Source organism: Ranitomeya variabilis, chromosome 3, assembly GCF_051348905.1.
Source record: "Ranitomeya variabilis isolate aRanVar5 chromosome 3, aRanVar5.hap1, whole genome shotgun sequence".
Classification (NCBI taxonomy): Eukaryota; Metazoa; Chordata; class Amphibia; order Anura; family Dendrobatidae; genus Ranitomeya; species Ranitomeya variabilis.
The window spans coordinates 270,340,496-270,361,048 of NC_135234.1; the positions used below are offsets into that span (position 1 = coordinate 270,340,496).

The 20,553-nt window shown below is 44.6% G+C and overlaps 1 protein-coding gene across 2 annotated transcripts in view; it reads left to right on the plus strand.

The window, feature by feature from the left end:
- Positions 1-20,553, plus strand: part of PPARD (peroxisome proliferator activated receptor delta) — a 283,091-nt gene that overhangs the window by 150,755 nt on the left and 111,783 nt on the right. For both annotated transcript variants that reach the window (XM_077295485.1, XM_077295486.1), the window contains one exon: positions 15,301-15,446. In XM_077295485.1, coding sequence (XP_077151600.1) covers positions 15,301-15,446 — 146 coding nt within the window. The remainder of the gene's footprint in view (positions 1-15,300; positions 15,447-20,553) is intronic.

The window sequence follows — 20,553 nt, forward strand, 5'->3', positions numbered from 1 at the left end:
TGCAAAAATAAACCACCACACATCTCCATCAGCAGAAAAATACAAAAGTTATAGCTCTCAAAATAAAGTAATAATGCAAAAATAATTATGTTTTTATAAAATAGTTTTTATTGTGTAGAAGCGCCAAAACATATAAAAAATATAACTGTGGTATCCCTGTAATCGTACTGACCCGAAGAATAAAACTGGCTTATCAATTTTACGACATGTGGAATGACAAAAGAAAACTCCTCCCAAAAATTTCAGAATTGCTGGTTTTTGTTCATTCTGCCTCCCAAAAATTGCAATAGAAACTGATAAAAAAATGTCATGTGTCTGACAATGGTACCAATAAAAACATCAACTCATCCTGCAAAAAAACAAGCCCTCACATGACTCAGTGGGCCAAAATATAGAAAAATTGTAGGTCTCAAAATATGGTGATGCAAAAATTATTCTTTGCAATGAAAAGTGTCTTTTAATGTGTGACAGCAGCCAAACATAAAAACCCAATATAAATTTGGTATTGCTGTAATCACACTGACCTGAAGAATAAAGTAATCTAATCACTTATACTGCACGAGGAATGGTGTAAACAATAAATAAAACCAATTCTTTACCTGCTGTTCATTTTTTCATTCTGCCTCCCAAATATCCTGCGCTCTGCGCTGAGCACTTACATCGGCAGAGTTTCCGTGTGAATTTCTGAAATATGTGATTCACACAGAATCCTCAAAGGAAGATTCCCTATGATGAGGCAGATGGAGGCACTATGGGCACCATAGGACCTGTGATCCAGCGGTGTCTGTCTTTTTAGGATTGCATGAATTTCAGTCGTTATAACGTAATTAGATCAAAATGGGAACTCGAAAAAACAGTAGTGAACATAAATTCCCTTAAAAAACCAAATTTTATTAAATAACTATTTCAAATTACACCACCCCAGTGTTCTCCCGGCAGAAAAAGACCAAAAATAGCTAAAAGTGACCACGACTAGCGCATACCCTGCAATGTCCTAACTGTCACCTGCCTTGCTGTGGAGGTTGCCACCCTAGATACACTTTTTTGGCGCCCCCACTCAACGTGGACTACCCCTCACTGCCCTTTCTCACCCTCATATAAAAGGTGGGAAAACAATGATAAATGAACAGAAATGAAAAAAGCAAAAAAAATGGTCACAAAAAAATCAGAAAAACTAAATATAATCAAAATTAGCAAAAAGACCAAAGCAGGACAAATAATGCAATCATATATGGTTACAATCCTTGCATCAACATGATTGCCAATTGCTATTCAATAACAATGGGTATGCTGCCAGATTCGCCATATACAGATATCAATACGGCATCAAACAGTATCAATAAACAAAAAAAGAGAAAGTGCCCACAACATATTATACTATCAAAATCTAGCTGAATTGGTTATCTAATAGTCTAGACTATGCCCATAGATGGGGCCCGCAACATCAGTAATCCATACAAGATGCGCCCTTAATATATATAATAGTAAAGATGGAAGACACATATCCAGATATTGTGCTCCTCAACGCGTTTCCCCGTGTTGCGGTTCATCAGGAGGCCCGTCATATATGTCAGATACCAGATGCCATAGATGAAAAGCATAACCGGCGGTTCACATCGGGCGGAGTTGTATACCCCCGTCTATACAGTCGCTCCAATCAGCGCCATCGCTAATCAGTGATGGCCGAAAAAACTGGGTAGTTAGATGTTTACCTGCCATGTCTCAAAGCGGATTCCCAATTGCAGCGTGGGTCCCAGAGTACTACGCATGCCTGGAAGTGTTTCCCCCGTTCAGCATGACTCCCCACAGCGTACCATCCCGCAGCGTGCATTCCAGTCTAATGCGCAAGACCGGAAGTGGTATCTCCTTTCCATCTGCCTGTGACGCATAGCGTGGGCCCCAGGGTACTGCGCATGCCCAGGGGTATTCCCCCGTATAATACGTATCCCTACAGCATTACTTCTTGCAGTGTGCGTCCCACTACACTACGCAGGACCGGAAGAAAAGCCTCCTCTCAATCTGCCTACGATACATATTACCACTGAGACCCATCTGTTAATTCTAGTGCGTACAATCTCATGAGGTCCCGGAATGATCTAATAATGATACCGAACATCTATCATTCCTTATTTGACCATGTCAATGCTGGAATAAATAGGGGAACCTTTTTCAAGAGAATAAAATTCATTATCAAAGGACAATGGCAGTCTTGTTAATAAAAATATATAACCGATATACAAATATAGATTCTGATAAACAAAACCTACAATAAGGCGCATGTACAAACATGCCATAACATGCAGTTTTAGTTCAAAGGTATACCCCCCAACAAGAACACATTTCGAGAGCACATAAATGGACCTCATCCATTAGAGATAAGGAACTATCAGATAAAGCAGGTATATGAAAGATATTCATTAAGCCCCTTCGGGGATAATGATTGCAACCTATACATCCATTCTGTTTCCTTCCGTTGGATGGCTCTATCCAGGTTACCACCCCTTATTTTAGGTCTAATCAATTCCACCATATTAAAGGTAATTTCTTTCAAATTGCCCCCATGTACTTCATTCATATGACGGACAACCGGGGTGTCCCTTTTATTCCTTATATCGCACACGTGCTCTCCAACCCTTACCCTCAGTTCCCTAATCGTCTTACCAATGTAATCTTTCGGGCAGGTGCACGTGGCTTTGTATACCACACCAGTTGATTTACAGTTACCAAAATCTCTGATATAATATACTCTACCATTCGCCGCACTGCAAAAGGTCTTACACTGTGTCATCATTGTGCATCTCGAGCAGTTACCACATTTGAAAAAACCATTTGGTTTTCTGTCAAGCCATGTACCTTCCTTTTTGGGCTTCTCATATAAACTGTGGACCAGGGTGTCCCCAATGGTCCTCCCTCTCCTGTACGTGATGCTCGGTTTAGGAGATACCAAGTTACTTAAATTGGGGTCTGCAAGCAGGATTCCCCAGTGCTTACGAAAGATCTGAAATACTCTGCATGAAAGTGCAGTCGGCCACAATTTTGTGCACTTCTGAAAAGAAGGAAATGCCTGAACAGAGGCCAGACAGAGTCCAGAGTAACTCTGCTTCCTCATTATAGTGAATGGATCATCTGAATCACGTCACTCAGATTTAGATGGAAACCCCAAAGTAAGTTCTCAGCGTAGAGTGCCGGATAAATGTGATCCCAAACGTTATGTAAAATGTTCCCAATAAAAGCTTCAACTCAATCCACAAAAAAAGCAAATCCCCACTCAGGTCTGTCATAGGTGGCTACCACGTTACTGGTAGTAGAAAGGTTCTGGAAAGTCAAAATGGTTCCTCACCCTCCAAAAAAAGTCAGCAAATTCTGCACTCCCAAATCCAAATTCCCCCCTCCCTTCTGAGCCCCACGGTGTACCTAAACCACATATAGCGTCCACATGTTTGGCATTTCGGAAGCGATGAGAGCCCATCTAACATACGGGTGCATGTCTCCAGAAGCACGGGCTGGACATAATATACTCGTGACTGGAATGTACCGGTCACTACAACGTACTGGTCACTATAACAGCAGTTTGCAATTTTCACTCGGCAACATTTATTGCTGCTTATTTCTTGAAAACACTCATGGAGTCACCTGTAGATAAATTCCCAAAGAGGTATAATTTCCACTTGAGGGGGAAATTCTGCTCTTCTATCAATTAGGGGCTGTATTTGGAGTCCGCCAACTGTTCTAGGAAAATCTGCGCTCCAGGAGGCAAATAGCGCTCCATTCCTCCCAGGGTCTATCCATATGACTAAGCAGTACTGTACAGTCACATATGGGGTATTACCACGTTCAGTAGAAATTGTGGGACAAATTATGGTGCCATTTTTACTCACTTCTTGTGTGAAAATATAATATCTGGGGCTAAAATAAACATTTTTAGTGGAAAAATGTAGTTAGTTATTTTTTCTTCACTGCTCAATGGTATAAAATTCTGTAACACACCTGTAACACACCTGTGGTGTCAATATGATCACTGCACCCCTAGATGAAATCATTGAGAGGTGTAGTTTGTAAAATGGGGTCATTTATTGGGGGATTCTGTTGTTCTGGCAACTCAGGGGCTCTGTGAAAAAAAAATTCCTATTAGCCTTTAGAAAAATTAAAAACTTTGGACTAAAACAACATTTTAGTGGTAAAAATGTAATTTATTCTTTTTTCACTCTCAATGGTATAAAATTATGTGAGGCGCATGTGGTGTTAATATGATCACTGCACCCCTAGATGGGTTCATTGGGAAGTGTAGTTTGTAAAATGAGCTTATGCAGCGCCCCAGAGTCCTGGTCGTTGCAGTACTGTGGCTCCGCCGCTAAGGGGGGCTATGGTACGTCTGATGGCACTGAAGGAGTTCATCTGACCAGGTATCACATACACCAATACATTTCACAGTCGGGCCTCCAGGGGGAGCTAAGGGTGCTATTTATTAGGCCACTCCTCACCGTGTGGGTAAACTGGGGGTCAGGCAGGAAGTTAGTTCAGAAAGCTGACTGGGTTGGAACCAGGCAACACCTTGTGGCAGGGGGTGTTGTGGGGAAGATTCGGTAGGGTCCCTGTCAGGTTTGGGACCCTGACAGAGGCCTGGCAACAAGAAAGAACGTCACGGGACCGTGCCTGCTCAGCATAGCGGCGGTGCCCTAAGAAAGGATCAGAAGCGAGATATATTGTGCTGAGTGGGAAACGAGATCAAAGCAAGAAGGAGAATACCAGTAGGAGTCGTGCTGTAAGACCGAGGCAACATCCTACTGAGGCGCACAACCGGCGGCCAGAACGCCGAGGAAGTATTCATATATCTAGCTCAAAGCAATACTTCAAAACAACGGCAGGACAGTCAGCCACAGGCGGGCTGTCTCACCTAAATCACCTATGCAGACTTGGGGGGCAACCTGTGGAGAGGGGCGACTCTAGGGTCCCGGAAGAGCTCCGAGCCTACCCGTCATACGGGTGCGTCCCAACCATAACACCGGGAGGGACGGAGGATTAGCAGAACATCATCTAATCGAGTTGTTGTGAGGGAACACGAGAAACAGACACAACAGTTGTGGGGACTATCCCGTAAGCACAGCAGGGGAGGACCACAACACATAGCGCTAGCAGGAAGGCACAGATTTCCACCTGCAAGGAGAACTCTGGAGGTGCCATCGGGCCGGCCGGACTTGCGCAGCCTGGTGAATTCCGTATTCCGAACTGAGGACCCAGAGACCTTCAGTAAAGAGGTAAAGAGACTGCAACCTGGTGTCCTCGTTATTTACTGCACCGCACCACCACCACTATCTACATCTATCACTGTACGCCCCTCAGCAGGGTCACAGACCGGGTCTAGCCACCGTGACAGCCCCAGAGCAGAGACTCAGAGGCCCGGTACCGGGTACCCCTCGGCCCTGCGGCAGTGGGGGCGCTACACTTACATACAGGGGGTTTCTGTTGTTCTGGCACCTCAGGGGCTTTGCCAATGTGACATGGCACACTCAAATCATTCCAGCAAAATCTGAACTCCAATATGCGCATCTTCTCTTCTGAGCTTTGAACTGTGCCTTAAAACTTGTATTCCCCCACATATTGGGTATCGGCCTACTCAGGAGAAATTGCACAACACATTTTATGGTGTAATTTTCCCTGTTATCCTTATGAAAATACAACATTTGTGACCAAAATAACATTTCTGTGGGAAAAATGGGATTATTTTATTTTCACGGCTCCGAGATCTAAGTTATAAACTTCTGTGATGCACCTGGGGGTTCAAGGTGCTCAATCCACATCCAAATACATTCCTTGAGGGGTCTAGTTTCCAAAATTGGGTCACTTGTGGGAGATTTCTACTATATAAGTGTAAAGGGATGTAAAGTCTACCCCTTTAAGCTTTCCATGCTGTTATATATATATATATATATATATATATATATATATATATATATATATATACACTCACCGGCCACTTTATTAGGTACACCTGTCCAACTTCTTGTTAACACTTAATTTCTAATCAGCCAATCACATGGCGGCAACTCAGTGCATTTAGGCATGTAGACATGGTCAAGACAATCTCCTGCAGTTCAAACCGAGCATCAGTATGGGGAAGAAAGGTGATTTGAGTGCCTTTGAACGTGGCATGGTTGTTGGTGCCAGAAGGGCTGGTCTGAGTATTTCAGAAACTGCTGATCTACTGGGATTTTCACGCACAACCATCTCTAGGGTTTACAGAGAATGGTCCGAAAAAGAAAAAAAATCCAGTGAGCGGCAGTTCTGTGGGCGGAAATGCCTTGTTGATGCCAGAGGTCAGAGGAGAATGGGCAGACTGGTTCGAGCTGATAGAAAGGCAACAGTGACTCAAATCGCCACCCGTTACAACCAAGGTAGGCCTAAGAGCATCTCTGAACGCACAGTGCGTCGAACTTTGAGGCAGATGGGCTACAGCAGCAGAAGACCACACCGGGTACCACTCCTTTCAGCTAAGAACAGGAAACTGAGGCTACAATTTGTACAAGCTCATCGAAATTGGACAGTAGAAGATTGGAAAAACGTTGCTTGGTCTGATGAGTCTCGATTTCTGCTGCGACATTCGGATGGTAGGGTCAGAATTTGGCGTAAACAACATGAAAGCATGGATCCATCCTGCCTTGTATGGAGCATCTTTGGGATGTGCAGCCGACAAATCTGCGGCAACTGTGTGATGCCATCATGTCAATATGGACCAAAATCTCTGAGGAATGCTTCCAGCACCTTGTTGAATCTATGCCACGAAGAATTGAGGCAGTTCTGAAGGCAAAAGGGGGTCCAACCCGTTACTAGCATGGTGTACCTAATAAAGTGGCCGGTGAGTGTATATATATATATATACTGTATATAAAAGTTTAAATCACCCCCCTTTCGCCCCATTCAAAATAAAACAATAAAAAAATCAAATATACATATAATTGGTATCGGCAAGGTCAGAATCTCCCGATCTATCAATAAAAAAAAGGATTAACCTGATCGCTAAACAGTGTAGCGAGAAAAAAATTTGAAACACCAGAATTACTTTTTTTTGGTCGCCATGACATTGCATTAAAATTCAGTAACAGGTGATCAAAAGAACGTATCTCCACCAAATTGGTATCATTAAAAACGTCAGCTTGGTACAGAAAAAATAAGCCCCATCCGACCCGAGATCCCGAAAAATAGAGACGCTACGGGTATCGGAAAATTGCGCAATTTTTTTTTAAGCAAAGATTGGAATTTTTTTTTACCACTTAGATAAAAAATAACCTAGACGTGTTTGATGTCTATGCTCATAATGACCTGGAGAATCATAATGGAAGGTCACTTTTAACATTAAGTGAACCTAGCAAAAAAGCCAAACAAAAAACAAGTGTGGGATTGCATATTTTCCCCACTTTCTAGTACATGACATGCAAAAACCAATGATGTCGTTCAAAAGTACAACTTGTCCCCCAAAATATAAGCCCTCACATGGGCATATTGATAGAAAAATAAAAAAGTTATGGCTCTCGGAAGGAGGGATGTGAAAAACGAAAACGCAAAACCAAAAAAAGCTGGTGTCATGAAGGAGTTAATAACGAGTGCCCCACAATGATCTCACATGCAGAACAGTCACATCGGGAGATATGACTGCTCTACCCGGCCTCCAGTGATTCACTGACAGGAGGTAATCCTCCTGCATTGTATCACTGCGCCGCCGTGAGAGTTCACTGGAGTTCATCAGCTGATCAGCTCTGGTTCTCACTTGCAGCACCGCTAAGTGAGAGCATGAACTCCAGTGAACTCTCAGTGATACACTGCAGGAGCGATTACCTCCTGTCAGTGTATCGCCAGCGGCCTGGTAGAGCAGTCACATCTCCTGATGTGACTGTTCTACACGTGAGATCATCGTGGGACACTCGATAAATGGACTACAGCGGACAGGAAGTATTTATTTTGGTTTATTATTTTATTTTTGTTGCAGGAGATCCAGGGATTCAGGGATTAAGCAATGCAGTAAGTATGGTTAATTAAGCTTCAATAAAGGAGTCTGTGTGATTATTTCAATTAAAGGACTTTATTCTGGCTGTGTCTTTATTTACCATATAACTATAGGATTAGTAATAGATAAGTGTCTTATAGACAGCTCTCTATTACTAAGCCATGGGCTTGATGTCACCGGACAATACACAGGTGACATCAACCCCACAAATATTACCCCACTTGCCACCACTACAGGACAAGTGGGAAGAGCGAGGCTAAGTGCCAGAATTGGCGCATCTATAAGATGCGCCTTTTCTGGGGTGGCTGAAAGCTGATGTTTTTAGCCTGTGGGGTGCCAATATACATGGCCCCTTCCCAGGCTATTAATATCAGCCTGCATCTATCTGCCTAGCCTTTCTGGTTCAATTTTATAGGGGGGACCACATGTCAATTTTTTTCTGGGGCTCCCTTGTAAACTGGCCAGTAAGGGTCAAGCAAACAGCTGTGAGCTGATATTAAAAGCCTGGGTACCTTTATGGCTATTGGCTCCTTATTATTATATTAACATCTGCCCTCAGCCATCGGCTTTCAATCTGCTGGTTATGAAAATTACGCAGGAGCACACGCAATTTTTTTTAAAACTTTTTTAAAAAAAGAAACAGACATTGCATTTCACGCAGATTCCCACTGCATGTTCCCACAGTCAGTAAATGCTGCGGGTTGGAAGCCATGACTTACCAAGCGGCGGCTGCTCCGGCGCGCTGCTGGTTGGGGACGAGCTCACTCCTCTCCAGTGCTTCCTGCTGTCCTGCCTGCTGCCAGGTTCTGGTGTCCGCGTGCACCCCTTACTCGGCTTAGGTCGCAGGCACACATGTCCCCTGCGCTCTATAGAACTGTCATGACCTGACCCGGGAGTGCATCTCCACCAGTAGTGGGTACGTGCAGGGTATTTCTTTGTATTTCCTCCAAGTGACTGCCTGATTATCTAGTTTGTTCCTTTAGCTCAGGCCCCTGTTGTACTCCCTCATATAGTGTGTTTACTCTGCCTGCCCTTGCCTTTCCTACAGTGTCTTATGCCATCCCTGCTCCTGGTGGTCACTGGATCTTGTTTACCCTGCCTGCTCTTGCCATTCCTATTGTGCCTCCTGCCGTCCCAGCTCATGGTGGTACCTAGATCTCATTTACCTTGCCTGCCCTTGCCTTTCCTCTTGTGCATCCTGGCGTCCCTGATCCTGGTGGTCCCTGGATCTCGTTTACTGTGCCTGCCCTTGCCTTTCCTATTGTTCCTCCCGCCTTCCAGGCCCCTGTTGGTCCTTGGACCTCACTCCCTCTCTCCAGCCCTTTTCTTTTCTCGTCCTTGGTTCTCCTCCAAACTTGCCGGTTTTCCTATTCCTCAAGTGACTGCCTGATGTGTTCTGGAGTCCCTTATGTCACATTTCCTTGTCCTCCAGGTCTGTCTCTTGTACTTCTCAGTCCTTCAGTCGCCCTCTCGGTTCCGGCAGTCGTAGTATTTGAATCCTCTGGGCTTGCCCCTGATGGTCCCTGTATAGGAGTCAGCCCACTAGGACCAGCTCCCCCAGGGGAGGCTCGGCACCACGGCCTACAGGGTCCACTCTTGGATAACCTACTGTTTAGCATAACAAGGGATTTCAAGAAATCCCATGTCCACTATGCGTGCACCGCCACCCGCGGCTTCCCTGTGGAGACGGACATGTGTTGCGTCTTTCCAGACTGCAGCATGTCCATTTATTTTTCGGAGATGCTCCACAAGATAAGGGCGCGGTGATTCTGCACGGTTCAGTGAACACCTGTGTTCAAAAGTCAGCAACGCTTTGGACACGTGCTGTGTCCAAAGTGCTGCCGATTACTGACCGTGGGGACATAGCCTAATAACGGTTGCTGTTTTGTTACAGTAGATGTAGGTTAATTATGTTAATGCTCCTAGATAGGCTGGTGACTGTGGGTATGTCTTTATTTAATTGTGTGTGTGTGTCTTTATTTAATTGTGAGTGTGTGTGTGTGTGTGTGTGTGTGTGTGTGTGTCTTTATTTAATATTAATGAGGGGATCTGGCTATAGAGTTTGAACAAGGAAATGATATCACAATTCTTTTTTTTTTGTTAAATAATATAGTGCCTTGCGAAAGTATTCGGCCCCCTGGAACTTTTTAACCTTTTCCCACATAACATGCTTCAAACATAAAGATACCAAATGTAAATTGTTGGTGAAGGATGAGCAACAAGTGGAACACAATTGTGAAGTTGAACGAAATTTATTGGTTATTTTAAATTTTTGTGGAAATTCAAAAACTGAAAAGTGGGGCGTGCAATATTATTCGGCCTCTTTACTTTCAGTGCAGCAAACTCACTCCAGAAGTTGATTGTGGATCTCTGAATGATCCAATGTTGTCCTAAATGCCTAATGATGATAAATATAATCCACCTGTGTGTAATCAAGCCTCCGTATAAATGCACCTGCTCTGTGATAGTTTCAGGGTTTTGTTTGAAGTGAGAGCATCATGAAGACCAAGGAACACAACAGGCAGGTCAGTGATACTGTTGTGGAGAAGTTTAAAGCCGGATTTGGATACAAAATGATTTCCAAAACTTTAAACATCCCAAGGGGCACTGTGCAAGCGATCATATTGAAATGGAAGGAGTATCATACCACTGCAAATATACCAAGACCCGGCTGTCCCTCTAAACTTTCATCTCAAACAAGAAGAAGACTGATCAGAGATGCAGCCAAGAGGCCCATGATCACTCTGGATGAACTGCAGAGATTTACAGCTAAGGTGAGACAGTCTGTCCATAGGACAACGATCATCACTGCACACTGCACAAATCTGGCCTTTATGGAAGAGTGGCAAGAAGAAAGCCATTTCTCAAAGATATCCATAAAAAGTGTTGTTTAAAGTTTGCAACAAGCCACCTGGGAGACACACCAAACATGTGGAAGAAGGTGCTCTGGTCTGATGATACCAAAATCGAACATTTTGGCAACAATGCCAAACGATATGTTTGGCGTAAAGGCAACAAAGCTCATCACCCTGAACACACCATCCCCACTGTCAAACATGGTGGTGGCAGCATCATGGTTTGGGCCTGCTTTTCTTCAGCAGGGACAGGGAAGATGGTTAAAATTGATGGGAAGATGGATGGAGCCAAATACAGGACCATTCTTGAAGAAACCTGTTGGAGTCTGCAAAAGACCTCAGACTGGGACAGAGATTTGTCTTCCAACAAGACAATTATCCCAAAACTTAAAGCAAAATCTACCATGGAATGGTTCACAAATAAACGCATCCAGGTATTAGAATGGCCAAGTCAAAGTCCAGACCTTAATCCAATCGAGATTCTGTGGAAAGCTGAAAACTGCTGTTCACAAATGATCTCCATCAAACCTCACTGAGCTCGAGCTGTTTGCCAAGGAAGAATGGGCAAGAATTTCAGTCTTTCGATGTAGAAAACTGATAGACATACCCCAAGCGACTTGCAGCTGTAATCGCAGCAAAAGGTGGTGCAACAAAGTATTAAGTTAAAGGGGCCGAATAATATTGCACACCCCACTTTTCAGTTTTTGAATTTCCACAAAAATTTAAAATAACCAATAAATTTCGTTCAACTTCACAATTGTGTTCCATTTGTTGTTGATTCTTCACCAAAAATTTACATTTGGTATCTTTATGTTTGAAGCATGATATGTGGGAAAAGGTTGAAAAGTTCCAGGGAGATGAATACTTTCGCAAGGCACTCTATATCTTTATTTAGCTTACAAATACGCATACAAATCCATATGACAAATTTGCATTAAAAAAACGCATGAAAACCGTGTGGAATTTCAACTGTTTTCTGCCAAGATAGGCAGAATTCGCGCAAAATTTTACAAAAGCAAATCCGCACCTTGCGCACATACCCTTAAATTCCATTTCATCTGTTCTACAAGAATTCTGGCATAAAACTGAATGAAATGTCGCAAAAATATTTTGGCTTTTGGCATTTTTATGCAAGTCCCAGACAGATTTTCCAACTTTTTTGTAAAGTAGGTGTATCTTAGCTGGGAGGGAGGGTGGCCGTGCACAGAAAAAAATAAAATCATAAAGTATTCCCCAAAAGTTAACAAAATTATCTCAGAAACAGACTCCAATGCACAGATACACTGTAGCTGTTGTTCAAAGTATTTGGGGGTAGGTGCAGCAACCCTCAAAGTATAGTCCAGTGACTGAAGCAGCGCCGGCATGCTTGTATGATTGAAAGCTGGTGGCTCCCAGAAGGAATAAAGTTCATTTTGTCCAAGTGCTGCACTCTTAGTACAGGGGCCAGACACCATCATAATTGCTATTAACCTGTAGATTAGCCCAATATCTGCAGGTTATTAGCATTAGCAGATTTGGCAGGTTCCCTTTAACCCCTTAACGACATTTGGAGTAATAATATGCCCGTGTAGCACTCCCTCCTTTTGATGTGGACTCCAGCGCTGAGCCCACATCTGTTCCGGCACATGTCAGCTGTTTTGAACAGCTGCGGGTGGAATCACGATCCACGCGGGCTACTAACCAGTTAAATGCCGCTGTCAAATGCTGACAGCGGCATTTAACATGCACTTCCGGCAGTCGCACTGGAAATCCGCCCATCGGTGACCCCGTCATGTGAGCGCGGGTCACCGATGGGTTGGCATGACAACCAGAGGTCTCCTGGAGACCTCTATGGTTGTCCCTGCCAGATTGCTATGAGTTCCGCCAGGTGGTCGTTGCTCATAGTAAGGCCAGTCTCACACGTCCAGATAATTCTGGTACCGGAAAAATTGGTACCGGAGTTATCTGTGTCCGTGAGCTCATGTGGCACATCAGTGTGGCACACGTGCGGCAGCCGTGTGCCGCCCGTGTGCCGACTGAGTACCACACGGACCGTGCAGGAGACAGCGCTACAGTAAGCGCTGTCCCCAGCGTGGTGCTGAAGCCGATATTCATCCCTTCTCTCCAGCAGCGTTTGCTGGAGAGAAGGAATGAAAAATCAATGTTTTTTTATTATTTTTGTCTTTAAAATCAAGTTCCTTGTCACCTCCCCCCTCCCACCCCCTGTGCGCCCGCCCACTGGCATTAAAATACTCACCCAGCTCCCTCGATGCTTCCTCTCAGCGCTGCAGCTTGTCCTGTATGAGCGGTCACGTGGTACCGCTCATTACAGTGATGAATATGCGGCTCCACCCCTATGGGAGGTGGAGCCACATATTCATCACTGTAATGAGTGGCACCACGTGACCGCTCATACAGGACAAGCTGCGGCGCTGAGATGAAGCATCGAGGGAGCTGGGTGAGTATTTTATTTCCAGCGAGGGAGCTGGGTGAGTATTTTATTTCCAGCAGGCGGGCGCACAGGGGGTGGGAGGGGGGAGGTTGCCGGGAACTTGATTTTAACCACAAAAAAATAAAAAAACAATGATTTTTCATTCCTTCTCTCCAGCGAACGCTGCTGGGAAGAAGGAATGAATTCCGGCTTCAGCACCCAAAGTAGGGGACAGCGCTTACTGTAGCACTGTCTCTTGCATGGCACATGGATGGCACACGGACAGCATCCGTGTGGGGTACGTGTTTTACACGGACCCATTGACTTTAATGGGTCCGTGTGATCCGTGCGCTCCCACGAACACTGACATGTCTCCGTGTTTTTCAAACGGACACACGGTCCGTGAAAACACGCTGACATGTGCAGAGACACATGATTTTAATGTGTCTACGTGAGTCAGTGTCTCCGGTATGTGAGAAAACTGTCATCACACGTACCGGAGCCACTGACGTGTGAAACAGGCCTAAGTGAGTAATTTTACTACCTACAGGCGATCTGATGTATGTATGTAGTGGAGCCGATCGGGTTATGGCAGCTTCTAGACTCCCATGGAGACTATTAAAGCATGCAAAAAGTAAAAAAAAATATTTTTTAAAATATATATAAAAAAAAGTTCAAATCACCCCCCTTTTGCCCCATTCAAAATAAAGCAATATATATAAAAAAATCAAACATACATGTATTTGGTATTGCCCGATCTATCAATAAAAAAAAAAGGAATAACCTGATCGCTAAACGGCGCAGCGAAAAAAAATAGTCAAAAACGCCAGAATTATGTTTTTTGGTTGCCGCAGCATTGCATTAAAATGCAATAATGAACTATCAAAAGATCGTATCTGCACTCTTATATAGTCAAGCAAATAAGGCAGCACACTGCAGCGCTGCAGACCTGGTATAAGAGAGATGCCGTAAAGTGGCTACCAGGTACACATAAAATTGGCCATTTTTATGCGCTAAACGCTCTCATTTTTCATATTTCTAGTGCAGTAATGCAGTTCAATTTTCGTGTTTCATATTTGCATGTTTCAGCGCTGCAGTGTGCTGCCTTATTTGCTTGACTATATAAGAGTTGGTGACTCTAGGTTCAGCACCTGTTCACACTTAGTCTATGTTTGGATGTGACGGTCAGTTTTTTCAAATGTATTATTTAGCCTTCTGACCGAGCACTCCGCCTCCTAGCTACAGGTGTCTTAATTGCAACAGGTCCATTACCCCTCCACAGAAAGTGAGAATGCTAGTCTAAGAAGAGGTTTTCATAGGTACCCATTCAGATGGAGACGTATATTCTCAGCGAGGAAAGGAAAGTGTAGGACCTGGTATAAGAGAGATGCCGTAAAGTGGCTACCAGGTACACATAAAATTGGCCATTTTTATGCACTAAACGCTCTCGATTTTCATATTTCTAGTGCAGTAATGCAGTTCAATTTTCGTGTTTCATGTTTGCATGTTTCAATGCACTCACAATGACCTGGAGAATCATAATGGCAGGTCATTTTTAGCATTTAGTGAATATAATGAATATAGTAAAAAAGTTAAACAAAAAACAACTGTGGGAATGCACTTTTTTCAATTTCACTGCACTTGAATTTTTTTTCACATTTTCCAGTACAAGATATGTTAAAACCAATGGTGTCGTTCAAAAGTACAACTCGTCCCGCAATAAACAAGCCCTCACATGGCCATATTGATGAAAAAATAAAAAAGTTATAGCTCTGGGAAGAAGGGAGCAAAAAACGAAACCCCATGAAGAAAATACCTCCGGTCATGAAGGGGTTAAATCAACAAAATTACACGAGGAAACTTTACAAAGCGTAAAGAAACTAAATAGTTCTTCATACGCCCTATAATACATGTAAAATATGATGCATATGTCTTTAGAGAAAAAAATATTTATTCACATACACTCATCCTTGATGACATCTTTTGTAATCTGCTGAAAAAACATATAACATTAAAATTTCATCTTAATATTGCAGAAATCCCACCTAGATCTCCCTCTTCATATGAGCAAGTTTCAGGTTCACTGGTGCATCAACAAACTGTGCATAATGTGGACTGCAAGATATGTGGTGACAAAGCTTCAGGCTTCCATTATGGGGTGCATGCATGTGAAGGATGTAAGGTAAGATATACAACTTTCCTAAAAACTTAATTCCATCTCACCCAGTTGCTCTATGCTCATCCATCTGGGGCTCAGACACCGGCCTCGCCCTTGCCTCACATCAAGTAAAATAGAAAAAATTGGAGTCCGGCTCAACAGGACTGGATTTTCCTTTTCTTTTTATTTTTCAAAAGAAAATATAGTGCCTCATGAGTAAGACTACCTAGTGCCTAGTGCAGTCGAAATGCGTCGACTGGGTCATGCTGACCATGTAAATTTTTCTTTTCTATGCACTATATTTAAAAAGAAAAGGAAAATCCAGTCCTGTTGTGCCGGACTCCAATTTTTTTCTATACAACTTTCCTACTCTCAGAGGCATCTGTAGGAGGCCATGTTCAAATGTTGAGAAAATGTTGCAACCATTTACAAAAAATAAACTTACCGGTAAATGGCATTTTCAAATGAATAGCAGGTCCATCATGCAACACAGTAAGTAAATCATTTAGCTGCTGAAAAGCATTGCTACAAACTTTTCAATGTGGCTATATATATATATACACTGCTCAAAAAAATAAAGGGGGCACTTAGGCTACGTTCACACTAGCGTTAACTGCAATCCGTCACAATGCGTCGTTTTGCAGAAAAAACGCATCCTGCAAAAGTGCTTGCAGGATGCGTTTTTTCTCCGTTTGACTAACATTAGTGATGCATTGCGACGGATTGCCACACGTCGCAACCGTCGTGAGATGGTTGCGCCGTGTTGTGGTGGTCCGCCGGGAGCAAAAAACGTTACATGTAGCGTTTTTTGCTCCCGACGGTCCGCTTTTTCCGACCGCGCATGCGCGGCCGGAACTCCGCCCCCACCTCCCCGCACTTCCCCGCACCTCACAATGGGGCAGCGGATGCGCTGGAAAAATGCATCCGCTGCCCCCGTTGTGCGGTGGAGACAACGCTAGCGTCGGTGACCTCGGCCCGACGCACTGCGACGGGCCGAGCCCAACGCTAGTGTGAAAGTAGCCTTATTTTGTGATATCAAACTGTCCACTTAGGAAGCAACACTGGCAACCAATTTCACATGCTGTTGTGCAAATGGAATAAATAACAAATGGACATTATTGGGAATTTTCAAGAAACACTCCATAAAAGAATGGTTCTGCAGGTGGGGACCACAGACCACATCTCAGTACCAATGCTTTCTGGCTGATGTTTTGGTCACTTTTGAATGTTGGTTGTGCTTTCACACTCGTGGTAGCATGAGACGGACTCTACAATCCACACAAGTGGCTCAGATAGTGCAGCTCATCCAGGATGGCACATCAATGTGAGCTGTGGCAAGGTTTGTTGTGTCTGTCAGCGTAGTGCCCAGAGGCTGGAGGTGCTACCAGGAGGCAGGCCAGTACACCAGGAGATGTGGAGGCGGCCGTAGGAGGGCAACAACCCAGCAGCAGGACCGCTACCTCCGCATTTGTGCAAGGAGGAACAGGAGGAGCACTGCCAGAGCCCTTCAAAATGACCTCCAGCAGGCCACAAATGTGCATGTGTCTGCACAAATGGTTAGAAACTGACTCCATGAGGATGGTCTGAGTGCCCGATGTCCACAGATGGAGGTTGTGCTCACAACCCAACACCATGCAGGATGCTTGCCAATTGCCACAGAACACCAGGATTGGCAAATTCGCCACTGGCGCCCTGTGCTCTTCACAGATGAAAGCAGGTTCACACTGAGCACATGTGACAGACGTGACAGAGTCTGAAGACGCCGTTGAGAGCAATCTGCTGCCTGCAACATCCTTCAGCATAACCGGTTTGGCAGCGTGTCATGATCTCTGCAGGCAGAGATCATAGCAAGCCTATAGAGGGACAAGCTCTCGGAAGATGGAACTATACTGACCATGAACTAAGCCTGCCGCGCAACTAGAAATAGCCAGGTAGCATTTCCTATTTATCGCTAGATGCCCAGCACTGGCCTAAGACCTAAATAGCTAGCAGAGGGAAATATAAGACCTGGCTCACCTCTAGAGAAATATTCCAAAGAAGACAGTAGCCCCCCACATATAATGACGGTGAGTTCAGATGAAACAACAAACGCAGCAGGAAAATAGTCTTAGCAAATTTGAGGTCCGCTTACTAGATAGCAGAAGACAGATAGTATACTTTCATGGTCAGCAGAAAAATACTAACAAAACACCATCCAGAGATTACCTTAAACTCTGGCATTAACTCATAACGCCAGAGTAGCAATCCCTGATCGACGAGAGCTTTCCAGACACAGTAACAAAACTTCAGCTGCGAACTGGAACAAATAGGCAAAACAAAACATGGACAAAAGTCCAACTTATCAGTAGTTGTCTAGAAGCAGGAACAAGCACTGAGAGGCATCAGATAACATTGTTGACCGGCAAGAAACCACCAGAGAAATGAGCTTAAATAGCGACACCCACTACTGATGGAATCAGGTGAAACAGGAAAGAGGATGACAAGTCCAATTCCACAAGCGGCCACCGGGGGAGCCCAGAATCCAAATTCACAACAGTACCCCCCCCTCAAGGAGGGGGCACCGAACCCTCACCAGATCCACCAGGGCGACCAGGATGAGCCCTATGGAAGGCACGAACAAGATCAGAAGCATGAACATCAGATGCATTGACCCAAGAATTATCCTCCTGGCCGTAACCCTTCCAGTTGACCAGATACTGGAGTTTCCGTCTGGAAACACGAGAGTCCAAAATTTTCTCCACAACGTACTCCAACTCACCCTCAACCAACACCGGAGCAGGAGGCTCAACAGAAGGTACAACAGGTACCTCATACCTGCGCAATAACGACCGATGAAAAACGTTATGAATGGAAAAGGACGCAGGGAGGTCCAAACGGAAAGAAACAGGATTAAGAATCTCCAATATTCTATAAGGGCCGATGAACCGAGGTTTAAACTTAGGAGAAGAGACCCTCATAGGGACAAAACGAGAAGACAACCACACTAAATCTCCAACACAAAGCCGAGAACCAACACGACGATGACGGTTGGCAAAACGCTGAGTCTTCTCCTGGGACAACTTCAAATTGTCCATAACCTGCCCCCAGATGTGATGCAATCTCTCCACCACCGCATCCACTCCAGGACAATCCGAGGATTCCACCTGACCGGAGGAAAATCGAGGGTGAAACCCCGAATTACAGAAAAACGGGGACACCAAGGTGGAAGAACTGGCCCGATTATTGAGGGCGAACTCTGCCAATGGCAAAAAAGCAACCCAATCATCCTGGTCAGCAGAGACAAAACACCTCAGATATGTCTCAAGGGTCTGATTAGTCCGCTCGGTCTGGCCATTAGTCTGAGGGTGAAAAGCAGATGAAAAAGACAAATCTATGCCCATCCTAGCACAGAATGCCCGCCAAAATCTAGACACAAATTGGGTACCTCTGTCAGAAACAATATTCTCAGGAATACCGTGCAATCGGACAACATTCTGAAAAAACAGAGGAACCAACTCAGAAGAAGAAGGCAACTTGGGCAGAGGAACCAAATGGACCATTTTAGAGAAACGGTCACAGACCACCCAGATGACAGACATCTTCTGGGAAACAGGCAGATCTGAAATAAAATCCATCGAGATGTGTGTCCAAGGCCTCTTAGGAATAGGCAAGGGCAACAGCAGTCCGCTAGCCCGAGAACTACAAGACTTGGCCCGAGCACAAACGTCACATGACTGCACAAAGACTCGCACATCTCGTGACAGAGAAGGCCACCAGAAGGATCTTGCCACCAAATCCCTGGTACCAAAAATTCCGGGATGACCTGCCAATGCAGAAGAATGTACCTCAGAGATGACTCTGCTGGTCCAATCATCCGGAACAAACAGTCTATCAGGCGGACAACGATCCGGTCTATCCGCCTGAAACTCTTGCAAGGACCGCCGCAGATCAGGAGAAACGGCCGACAAAATTACTCCCTCCCTAAGGATACCTGTGGGTTCAGAATTACCAGGAGAGTCCGGGTCAAAACTCCTAGAAAGGGCATCTGCCTTAACATTCTTAGAACCCGGTAGGTATGACACCACAAAATTAAAGCGAGAAAAAAATAAAGACCAGCGCGCCTGTCTAGGATTCAGGCGTCTGGCAGTCTCAAGATAAATCAAATTTTTGTGGTCAGTCAATACCACCACCTGATGCCTAGCCCCCTCGAGCCAATGGCGCCACTCCTCAAACGCCCACTTCATGGCCAAAAGCTCCCGATTCCCAACATCATAATTCCGCTCTGCGGGCGAAAATTTGCGAGAAAAGAAGGCACAAGGCCTAATGACGGAGCAGTCGGAACCTTTCTGCGACAACACTGCCCCAGCTCCGATCTCCGAAGCGTCAACCTCAACCTGAAAAGGCAGATTCACATCAGGCTGACGCAACACAGGGGCAGAGGCAAAACGGCGCTTAAGCTCCTGAAAGGCCTCTACAGCATGAGGGGACCAATTAGCAACATCAGCGCCTTGTCTGGTCAAATCAGTCAGTGGTTTAACGACATCCGAAAAACCAGCAATAAATCGGCGGTAAAAGTTGGCAAAGCCCAAAAATCTCTGAAGACCCTTAAGAGAGGAGGGCTGAGTCCAGTCACAAATAGCTTGCACCTTGACGGGATCCATCTCAATGGAAGAGGGAGAAAAAATATACCCCAAAAAGGAAATTTTCTGGACCCCAAAAACGCACTTAGACCCCTTCACACATAAAGAATTAGACCGCAGAACCTGAAAAACTCTCCTGACCTGCTGGACATGAGAGTCCCAGTCATCAGAAAAAATCAGAATATCATCCAGATATATTATCATAAATTTATCCAGAAAATCGCGGAAAATATCATGCATAAAAGACTGGAAAACTGAAGGGGCATTAGAAAGACCAAAAGGCATGACCAAATACTCAAAGTGGCCCTCGGGCGTATTAAATGCGGTCTTCCACTCATCCCCCTGCCTGATCCGCACCAAATTATACGCCCCACGAAGATCAATTTTAGAGAACCACTTAGCACCCTCTATACGAGCAAACAAATCAGTAAGCAATGGCAATGGGTATTGATACTTAACAGTGATCTTATTCAGAAGCCGATAATCAATACATGGTCTCAAAGAGCCGTCTT